The sequence below is a fragment of the Triticum aestivum genome, chromosome 1A (genome assembly GCF_018294505.1).
Source record: "Triticum aestivum cultivar Chinese Spring chromosome 1A, IWGSC CS RefSeq v2.1, whole genome shotgun sequence".
Taxonomy (NCBI): domain Eukaryota; kingdom Viridiplantae; phylum Streptophyta; class Magnoliopsida; order Poales; family Poaceae; genus Triticum; species Triticum aestivum.
In genome coordinates this window covers 346,847,462-346,858,665 of record NC_057794.1, presented here as the reverse complement: position 1 = coordinate 346,858,665, position 11,204 = coordinate 346,847,462, and the positions used below count along the sequence as shown (strand labels likewise).

Here is an 11,204-nt window from a genome sequence, read left to right as displayed (position 1 = left end):
AATTGGAAGTGTGTTGGGCTGCAACACACACGAGGCCTTCTCGGTCCCTCGGTTAACCGTTGGAGTATCAAACGAAGTCCAAATGGTACGAAACTTGACAGGCGGTCTACCGGTAGTAAACCAAGGCCGCTTGGCAAGTCTCAGTCCAATCCGGAAATTTTCAACCCCCACACACGAAAAGAAGGTAGAAAGGACCACCGGATGAGATAGGAGCGCCGGAATGCAAAACGGACAACGGGGAAAATGCTCGGATGCATGAGACGAACACGAATGCAAATGCAATGCACATGATGACATGATATGAGATGCATGACAACGACCCGAGGAAATAAAATAACTTAGCGCCGGAAACGGCAAGAGTTGGGATACGTATAAGGTAAATTACATCCGGGGTGTTACAAGAAGGTTCAGTACCAGGCATGAGAGGGATTGTGTGGTCACACTCCCTATGTGGAGGCAGGTTTTGGGGTTCCTCAAATAAATCTGCATATTCCATTAAAATTTCTGCACTTGAGGAGGAGTTTTGAAACCAGCAGGAGCTTGTAGAATGATATTATGCACCTGCAGCAAAAATGCTTCAGCTCCCTTATCCAGTAATTTGTTCATTTTCTCAGCTGGCACCTCTTTAACTTTCTCTGGTGTGTTAAGATTGCAGCAGTAACTGTTGTCTTTCCTTGCAATGAGAAACTGAAAGTGTTCTCTGGTATGTTGAAGACTACTGGACTCATGAGAGTAAACCAATCGTATCCCAGAATCACATCATATCCAGGCAAAGGTAAAACTCTGAAATTGTACTGCAAGGTGTGTTTGGCCAGTTGGAATTCACAGTTGGGTACCACAGCTGTGGAAGTTAATTTACCCCCACCAGCTGCTGCAATAAGTTTGGGTTTCACTACAATAAGTGACAATTTGCTTTAACAGCAAATTCTTGACTTATAAATGAAGCACTGCTGCCTGAATCCAGTAAAGCAGTTGCTCTTTTTCCATTTATATGAATAATCATAGTAGGTGTAGGTACTGCTATTTGCTGGCCTAATGCATGAGCAGTAATGAACATTGCCTAATCCCCTTCTTCAGGAATTTCTTCTTGCTCTTGATGTAACACTTCCTCTTCCAAGGTTTCTTGCTCTACACTATCTGTTTGCAACAAGTGAACATTTGGGATTAACTTGCACTTATGACCATGTACCCATTTGTCCCTACATCTCCAGCATTCTCCCACTTTCCTCGGTTTTGTGAAAGTGTTTGTGTTGTGTTCTACTTGCTTTGCTGGAGTATTTTGTTGCACAGGAACAGTGTTGTTGTTAGTTTTGTTCTGAAAGGCACCAGTGTTCTTCTGATAATAATTGACAAAGGTACTGGTATTTTTCTTGGGCATAGCACTGATAGGTGGATGATTGGGTTCTACTTCTTTTGCTAGACAGTAGGCATCAGTTAAGGACTGTGGTCTCAGTGGTCTCAGCTGGAATTTAATTCCATCTCTGAGACCATTGACATAGCACCTTATGAACCAGGTTTCTCCTAGTTCAGGATTTTCTTCCAGAACTTCTGCCATCAGATCCTCAAATTGCTTTGTATATGCAACAACTGTGTTGTTTGCTTGTTTCAAGGAAGTGAATTTTTCTGTAAGATCATATGATCCTTGTTCTGAGAACCTCTTAACTATTTCTGCCCCAAATTGTTTCCATGAGAGTTGTTTCTTGAGCAGCCCAGATCTTCTCAACCATACATCAGCCTCATCCACTATATATAGTTGAGCTAATGACACTTTATACTCTTCTGGAGCAGCAGCCATCTGGAAGTATTTGTTGCCTTGTCTGATCCATCCCACTGGATCTTCTCCTGAAAATTTGGGAAACTCCATTTTAGGACCTTTTGTTAATGCTCTCATGAACTGGGCTTGCATGTCTTGTTCATAATTTCTGTGATAACCCTGCCACATTTGTCTTTCTCTGTTCTGCTGATAGAACTGGTTGAATGCAGGAGTATGAACTTGTTGTCTTGCTGCTGTAGGGGTGACCACTGTACTATGTTGTTCCTGTCTTCCTTGGTTTGCAAATCCAGGAGGACCCTCTGCTCTATTCACTCTGATTGGTGGCAGATTCTGAAGCTGGAGTTCTTCTAATTGTTTAGACTTTTCTTTCTCTGCTGCTAGTTGTTTTCGTAACTGCTCCAATCTTGCCTCTTGTTCTTGAGAGTGATCTTGATTCAGTGTAGGGGATTTGGGTACTTCTTGAGAACTAGAAGGACGATCTGCTTGTTGTGTAGATTGAGTTGTTTTCACCAGAGTTTGCAGGACATTACTGATTACTGACAACTGTTTACCCAAGTCCAGCACCACTCGTTCCACATCGCCTACAGTGGCAGAGATCTCTCTCTGCTTAGACCCAATTTCTTGCACCTCCGTATGAAGCTTTGACACCTGAGTCTGTAACTGACCGTTGTCCTTTTGCAAGACTCCAAATTCATCACGTATGGCTAATATTTCCTGGAGATCAGTGTCATCGATTACCTTGTTACGCCCCATCGCCTTGATCCGAGGTATGGGTACGGAATTTACCACTGAAGGCTCAGCAACCCTTCCCAATACCACAGATCCTGCCGCCGCCACTGATCTCGCCTCCCTGGCACACAGATCGGAGCTTAGAACGCGGAATTTTACCGAACGAACAAGATGTTCGAACAACCGCTTCTGCTCGACCGATTTGTGCCCGAATTAACACCGCCGCCTGCGCCACCACGTCGGACCCCGCCGCCAACGCCGCCTCGCCGTTGCCGCTCTCGAAAAGGGTGGGATTCGCCTACCGGCGAAAAATTTCACCAGCAGAGCGTTTCCGCCGAAGAACGATGGCTCATGATACCAATTTGTGAGGACCGAGAGGATCTATAAACTAGTATAGGAGAATTATAGGTATGAGATGCACGAATTGTGGCCAAAACCGGATGTATATTCGGAGTAATTGGAGCTCAAGTGTTAGGGTTCTAGCCCATGATTTAGAATTGGGGAAAAAGTGATCCGATCCCAGCCACACCCCGGCTGTTATAGGTGAAAAGCTACAACAACAGCTGGCAAAGTAAATCCAACGGTGGATATCAGTCCCACGCAGGGGATCCATCGTGGTCGTCCGTTAACTAAATCGGTATTGCCGGAAATGCTACACCTCACTGTCACTTGTGCCTGACACACGGCGACGGCGGCTGGATCGAACTAAGAGAATCGACGATGGCGCTCTGCCACGCAGGTATTCAACACACTTCCCCAAATCGAGCTGAAATGCTAGGTCTTGATACAAAATCAGGGGTACACGTGCGGGGGCTCGATGAGCGGCGCTCGTGAGGCAGAGGGGAGTCAATGGTGCTGTGATTTTGGGGAAGAGGGGCTCGTCAGGGCGGATTTCCTTGTTTCAGTGCAGCAAATCCACAGTGAGAGCAAATCCAATCTGAGATGGGTGTGATCTGGGGCTTCACAACAGCAAATGTTGTTTTTCAGACTGGGAGTGGTGCTTCATTGCAGCACAGACTGGGATGTGCTTCTTTTATTTTGCTTTTTCTAGGCATGGGCTTGATTTTACCCAATTGCGAGTGATGTTTCATTGCAGTACAGACTACTGTTGTTTTCTTTTCTTTTCTAGGCATGGGCTTGATTTTACCCAGCTGAGTGTTGTTTCATTGCAGTTCAGACTACTGGTGTTTTCTTCTTTCTTCTAGGATTCCCTTTGTCAAAATAAGGCTTCTGATTACATGCATGGTATACTGGATAATATGATAATGTATCATTAGTAGCTTTGTTTCACTAGCAGGGTTACCTTTTGTGTAATGCTTCATTAATGCTGGATAATGTAATACTCGTGTGATTGTGCCTATCATAGTTCTTGATTGATTGCTTCGTCAGCCTAACAGAGTTGCATCTCTTCTTCATTGCTAATTAATCATGTTGGTCATTGGTCGCCTTCGTGCATGCTGTCTGAACTCCGAAGTATCGTGATATCTCTGACAGACAAACACAATATTCATGCTCTAGCGGATAATGTCTGTACAATATTCACCAGTTGCGTAGCATAGTTGTAGTTTACTTCAGCCTTTATTTGACTCCTGCTGCATCCTTTCCTACTACAGTAGTTGTTCTTAGTGTAGATGCCTGCTAGTAGCCTTTGTATTCTAGGATAGTTGTAGTTTACTTTCTCAGTAGTAGCTGCGTGCTTTTGTTATCAGTGGCTAATGGATTACATGCATGTCGTGGGGTTTTATATCCACGGTGCTGTGTTTTTTTGTTTTATATTGGTAGTATGAAAATGTAGCAGTAGTGGTTTTTTATCTAGCAAATACGTGTTTCAGCAAGTAGTTGCCATTGCAGAGATAGTGTGGTTCTTATTCGGTTTTGGTGTACTACTGTTGTTGCATAGGTTTTAGAAGTACCACATTTTCATTTTTGTTGTCGTTTTCGCTTTCTCCTCGCAGAGCCTCAACAATGGATAATGCAAAATCTATTAATGGATCATTCTCAACACGGGTTTCAACAAGCCACTTGGGTACAGTTGCTAAGAAAAATCTGGACAATAATAAGAGGGCAATCTTAATTGGTTGCTGCTCCAAGAGCGGACCAGCAGCTGCTATGACAGCCTTTGGCCTGCTGCTAAGCCAGGGGTGTGTCGGATGGGCGGCCGTTGCGACGGGGGACCGATGATCCTGCTAGGGGCTGCCGACTGGCTGCTGCGAACCACCCGGGGATGCTGCGACTGGTGCGCGAATGGGACACGTGGTGGTCGAGCTTATTGCTGGTTCCTATGACGCTCAGTAGTAAGCGAGGTGGGTGAGACTTGGAAGCATCACCGGGTCGCTGGAACATCACTGTTGCTGCAATGGAGCATTCGCTGAGCCACCGGAACATTGTCGAGTTGTCAGAGCATCACTCGGGCTGCGATGGAGCATCGTCGGGCCGTTAGAAGATCGGTGGTGCTGCAACAGAGCATCTTCGGCCATCGGAGCATTGCCGGTGCTGCGGTGGAGCATCGCCGAGCTGCCGGAGGATCGTGGGAGCATCAACGATGCTGTGATGGAGCATCGCTGAGCCGCCGGAGGATTGTCGGAGCATCGCCGAGCCGTCGGAGGATTGTCGGAGCATTGTTGGTGCTGCGATGGAGCATCGCCGAGCTGCCGGAGGATCGTCGGAGCATTGCCGAGACGCCGGAGGATCGTTGGTGCGACAGTGGAGCATCGCCTGGCAATCGGAACATCGCAGAAGCATCGCTGGCGCTGCAATGACACATCGTCGGGCTGCCGGAGCTGCAGAGCATCGTCGGTGGAGCAATGAAGCATGACTAGTGATGTTGGTGAATTACACGCTCGTCACCGGGGAAGCAGTAGCATGGAGCTTGTACAGGCTACAGCTGATGCTCTGTTGGTGGCTGGAGGCGTCGCGCGGAGACACGGCAGTGATGCTGGTGAAAGTTGGGATGGAAGTGATGGCGTGGTTCTATCAGGGAATCAAGCGACCCAATTCAGATTTATTGACGCAAATCAACGGCTGGCTAGGCGGCTGATCTTTTCCTAAGATCAGCCGGCTGACGCCTAGCAGCCGCCAAAATTAAGTTGTTGCTGTGATGATCCGCGGAGATCAGATTTTTATTTTGATTATCCAATTATCTTTGTGGCAAATTTATGTTGTGGTTGTGATGAACCATTGTTGCTATGATGTGATGAGCTGCAAAGATCATGTTTTTATGTTGGTTATCCAATAGTACAAAGGCAGTCCCAATCTGCCAAACAATATTTTTATGTGCAAGGGAATGTGGGGATTGGGATGGGAGGGAACGTGGGGGATTTGAGGGGTGGGATTGGAGGGAGTGTGGGGGATTTGAGGGGGTTGGGTGAAAGGAAGGGGATCACCAAATCCCCTACAACCCCCAACCTCTTGAGGGCTGGAAAAACCCTTGTGCCAAACAAGGCCCGAGTAAGAAATAAAATACCTAGTTGAGCAATTTATACTTGTTGAAGAAATCCGTTGGTGCTAATTTAGTTTATCTAGTCTTAATTTCTAATTAAGCGTGCGATGACTAATGATTAAATAGGGTATACATGCTCTTCCATTGCTCCAATTTGGTCAGAGGGACTAACGCTTGTCTGTGGTCGTCCGGCGGCGTTGCAACTCGTGTGGCAATGACGATGGTGGCAAGAAGAACAGGGTCACGGCATGTTCTTCTGTTCGACACATCCTAATCGTGAAGTCAGAGCTTTGACACGTCCTAACCGTGAAGTCGGAGTTTCTAGCGTTGCAGGCCGACGCGGTCGCAATGATGCCATCTGATGGGCAAGTCAAGCTATGCTGGTGCATCACATAGGCCGAAAGGTTCTCATGTGTTGTTCATTTGAATGGGTCTCGAGTTGCTTGCTTGGGTAGAGGTGAAATTGTAAGCAACCTTGACAGTGTGTGTGTCTTATGGGTAGCCAGGTCGGTCGAGATGCTCTATTGTGTGGGCATCTTTTAACAGTTTTTGCTCATGTTTCTAGAAATTAACCAGACAACTCTCTTGTATCTTTTTCTAGTGAATCGGAGCACCAAGGAACATGACGTAAAAAATATTGCTTTCAAAGGAGATGTGCATATCCGGTTATTCCTGTACTAGAACCCTATTATTTATTGCATCTAAAAGAAGAGCCCTCTTATTGACTAGGAACATGCTGTGAGGGGAAATTAAACAGCACGACTTGACTAATAAAGTATCTTGGCCATGCTGCATGCGCCCATACTATAACGAAACGATCTGTGCTTGATCACCTTATTAAGCCCTCTGCCACAGCGCTGAATCTCCACGCCAGTAAACATCACTAACTTGTCGACAATGGCAGTAGTGTCATGGAAACAGCACATCTGGCAGCACGTCTCCTGCGGCCTTGTTGTCATGATCGACTTGGCGACACAGAAACGACCGGCACCTAGGTGCAGGAGGTGCGATCCTAGCTCGGTACCCTCAGGGGCAGCAAATCCCTCCCACTCTTGGAGTACCACCGGCGGCGTCTGCTTTGCCGAGGCAGCACCCAGGTCTGATGCGCAGAGGACGCCACCACCCTTTGCCGAGACACCAAACCAGAGATCGTACTCCGGAACATATTCTGCAAGTCCTTTAAACGGCAGCGGCCAGGCACCAGTCTTGCTCCACTTACCGCTCACCGTGTCCAAGCAGTAGGTGCCGAGGCTCTCTGTGGATATCAAGATGCTTGAGCCATTGACCACAGTGCACGCGGTGATCACACCAGAACGGTCGACACCATAGCCAGGGGCATAGACATAAGGCGGCGGGGGGATGGAGTGCCAGAAAAAGTCCACCCCCTTGAACATTTTAGGCCTTTCGCCATACATAAGCGCCTCGAAAGATTGATGTTCCATCTTTTGATCGTTCTTAGGGATCGCCTCCATGACCAACAGGTTGTCACCAACCGCGAGGGGCACTGATTTCCACTTGGCCTTTTTGAGGCTTGGCAACATGCGGACAGCTTGCAGGCCGTCATCATATAAGACGGCTCGACCTCTCTCGTCTGTGCAGACGATCTTGTTCCTGCTGCTGCCGCATGAACTCCATTACCTCCCGTCTATGCTCGGACCGAGGAGGGTGGAAAGCCATTGTTGGTGGCGGCACAGAACGGTCCTCCACCGCCGCAGCCGCGGAGTCAGGTGCACCCTTGGGGTAAAACAATTGTGACGCCTTGATGCGGTGCAGAGTGTATGAACTCCTTTTGACGTTCATGGCCGTCATGTACAGGAATTTTCGGTTCATTGTTCAAAGACAGACTTCTCTATGGATCAATTTTGCCAGTCCCTTCTTCTAATAATCGCCTAAGAGACCACACGATTATCTGAAATACAAATTACATGCGTTAAGAGAAAGAACAGTAAATTCAAATCAAAGTATAGTAATAAATAATATAATAGAGCAACCCTGCCAATAAACAAAAAAAAGCAGGTCAAAAAATAAATGAAAAATAAGGTCGTGGCTTTAATTACCAATCATACTAGTGTCAGTCCACTAAAAAAACACCAGTTGTAAATTTGTGTTAACCTATACAGCTTCCAAATACTAGCCAGTAAGGTCCTTCTCTTTCAGTTACTATACTGGCTGCTTCACTGAACAATGACCCAAGGCTACTGACTAGCGGTAGCAGGTTTCATTATTTTTGCACAACTATACCACAAATCATACACAAGTACTATTGCTCCAACAGAAGGAAAAATACTTGGTGAAATTTCTAGGCTATTTAGCCTCTGTATATACTTTCCCTGTTATTTTAAGTAGGTGGTCACAGGTATACGGTATGGGCAAAATTCAAAACAACCTGCAGTCCCTAAGAACAAATGCAAAGGTACTGTATAAAAGTAGAAAAAATAATACTGACACTATAGTTTCTTGGCAACATCACGTGAACTAGTACTTGGATTTGTAGAATAAAACATACACATGAGATTATAAAAGGCTCTACGCCTTAATTTGATATGCAGCAGGCTTCTCTAACCTTAACCTGTACCCTCAACTAAATCACTGATGGATGGATCAAATCTATACTAGTAGAACATTTAATACTGAAGCAAAGTAGCCATGTGCTAGTGCTAACCACCTTCCAGGCTTGCTCAATTTCTTGCTGGAAATTAAAGAAGCGAGGGCTCCAAGGCCAGCTAGAAGGAAGCAAAGCATTCGTAGGAGCAGCGCCTCTCGCACTTTGGGGATGGTGCGGCAAGTACCCACAAGGCGGCGACGACGACCCTCGATGTGATACGGGGACGGGGACACGGCAATTTATAGAAACAGCAATATGACGGGTATATATATGAATAATTAATAGAATATCATGTAATAAGTCCAAAGAATAACTGATTGTGTGACATGATTTCCAACTACAGCCCCATTTGTTGCATCCATGCCTCTTTTCCAACTACAGCCCACAGCTGCCATGTATGTATGTCACTGCCTAGCCGGAACAACAGCAACAGCAGCAGGTGAGCAGGAGCAAGCAACAACAGTATACTGTACGAAGCGAAGCAGCAGCAAGCCAGCACCCAGCGCCACTAGAGGAGGACGACAGGCAGGAGGCAACAGCATGGCAGCACCGAAGGAGAGCAGGGACTTGAGAAAGAAGAAGTTACCGTGCTGGCGGCAGGCGGCTACAGTCTACAGGAGGCGGCAAGGTGATTCCAGGCGGCGGCGGCGCCGTCACGCGGTCGCTCGATCGAATCCCATGTCCTATGCAATGGAGCGAACTGAGAAAGACCGATGGCTGCTAGGGTTAGGAGGTGGGCTTCTATTGGGCTCGCTGCGCTCCCGTGTCGCCGGCATCCTGGCGGCGCGTCAGCTCTTTTTTTTTAATCAAATCAGAAAAACAGGATACTCTGGTGACACGTGTACCGGCCACGTATCCTGCGTACGCGGACACGGCACATGTGCACATATCAAGCAGCCGCCGCCGCTACAATAAACATTAGATCGTTTTCATCCTGTCCCTGGCGGCTGGAACCCTAGCCGCCGTCAGGAAAGGCTAATCTTCCAGCGTCGTCCTCCGGCGGCTCCCCTCCGCCGACGACTTTGGTCATCGATGAGGAGGAGGGTCGCCGGATCCATGCGTGTGGATCGTTTTTACTCCCTCATAGTCTAGGTTTTTAGGTTGCTCATCGTCTTTACTTCGATGGCGACGATGACGCGGCTGAATAAAGATTCTTCCGATCCTTCCCCGATGAGGCCATCGGTCTTATGGTTGGGGATGGATTTAAAAACCAGTCTGTTCAAGTAAGGATGGTGTGGCGGCGGTGGCATCCTCGTGGTGGACCTGTGTCCTCGGGCTCCGCCGTTGCGACGGCGTTTGCTCCAGCGTCGGCGTGGAGCTTGGGGGGTAGTCCAGGAGCGGATGCAGATTGTGGTCTGCATCGACGACATCTGGAAGACGGAACATGTGTTGAGTTCGTGATTCGTGGATGGCAGCTATGGTTTCCTTCTGCGGCGTCTTAGTCGCAGTGGGATGTCAGATCTAGAGTTCGATGGCGTGTCCGGGGTGTTGTCCCGGTCTGATTCGTTCAACGGTAAGGGCTTCACTTTTGGTGAGCCACCTTGGAGGTCCGCAAAGCTGCATATCAGCGATGGAGCCGCGTCGAGCTCGGGTGAGGAGGTGATTCGTCATTCTTTTCTTCGGTGGCTGCTGTTGTGGTGCCGGAGGCAGGTGATCGACGTTGGTGTAAAGCTCAGAGATGTTCTGTTATCTTTTCAGTTTTGTCATGTCGGTCTTTACGTGACTTGTACTTTAATCTTTATGATAGGAATGAGACATGTATTACCATGCAAAAAAACATGTGCACGTATCAATGCTTCGGAGAAGAACCTAGGAAGAGATATAAGCTACTACTCCTACCTGAGGCTGAGTATGGCTGCGCCAATGGATCGCGCGTGGCCCGCTGGCAGAGCCAGGAATTTGCTCGTGGGTATTCTTTTAAATTTTATTTTTTGCCAAAGTAATATAATAGAACAACAAATCTGCAGTAAAATGGCGAAATAAATGACTCAATGACCATGCATCGATAATAGTAACAAAATATCATTGTGGCAATATCTCTAACAATTAAGAAAGATTACAAACAACAAAGGATATTGCCAGTGAGCAACCTATAGGCAATGTGGCAGTGACAAACAATTACAATTTACAACGTGGCAATGGCAGTGTTTCACTCTTTCAGACTACAACCTATAGCTACAATTAGTGGAAGTGACAAACAATTACTTCCTCCGTAAACTAATATAAGAGTGTTTAGATTACTAAAATAGTGATCTAAACGCTCTTATATTAGTTTACAGAGGGAGTACAATTTACAACGTGGCAGTGGAGTGTTTCACTGTTTCAGACTACAACTATAGCTACAATTGGTGGCAGTGACAAACAATTACTCCCTTCGTCCCAAAATATAAGAACGTTTTTGAAACTAGTCTAATGTCAAAAACATTCTTATATTTTGGGACGGAGGGAGTACAATTTACAAGAACTTCTATTAGTGGCAATGTGGCATGGCAGTGGCAGTTTGCAAAAAAAAAAACCCAGATTTGTTGAAAAAACAGAGGAATACTACCTTGGTGGTTCCGTGATTGGTGTGGATGGACGGCGGACTGACGCGGCGACGCCTGACGGCGACGAACGCCGGAGGTAAAGGGCGCCCGGAGCAGTGGCGGTGCAAGGGG

At 47.0% G+C, this 11,204-nt stretch overlaps 2 protein-coding genes across 2 annotated transcripts; both read right to left on the bottom strand.

Moving 5' to 3' along the window:
• Positions 1–306: 306 nt before the first annotated feature.
• Positions 307–2,987, bottom strand: LOC123050014 (uncharacterized). Its single transcript, XM_044472865.1, has one exon. The coding sequence runs from the start codon at positions 2,525–2,527 to the stop codon at positions 1,061–1,063; it is 1,467 nt and encodes a 488-aa protein (XP_044328800.1). The 5' UTR covers positions 2,528–2,987; the 3' UTR covers positions 307–1,060.
• A 3,578-nt stretch (positions 2,988–6,565) lies between these two features.
• On the bottom strand, positions 6,566–11,204 carry LOC123050002 (uncharacterized; the record flags this gene model as incomplete). The annotated part of the gene is given in 2 exon segments (XM_044472854.1): positions 6,566–7,851; positions 11,096–11,204. A coding segment is annotated over 1 exon segment (774 nt). The 3' UTR covers positions 6,566–6,709.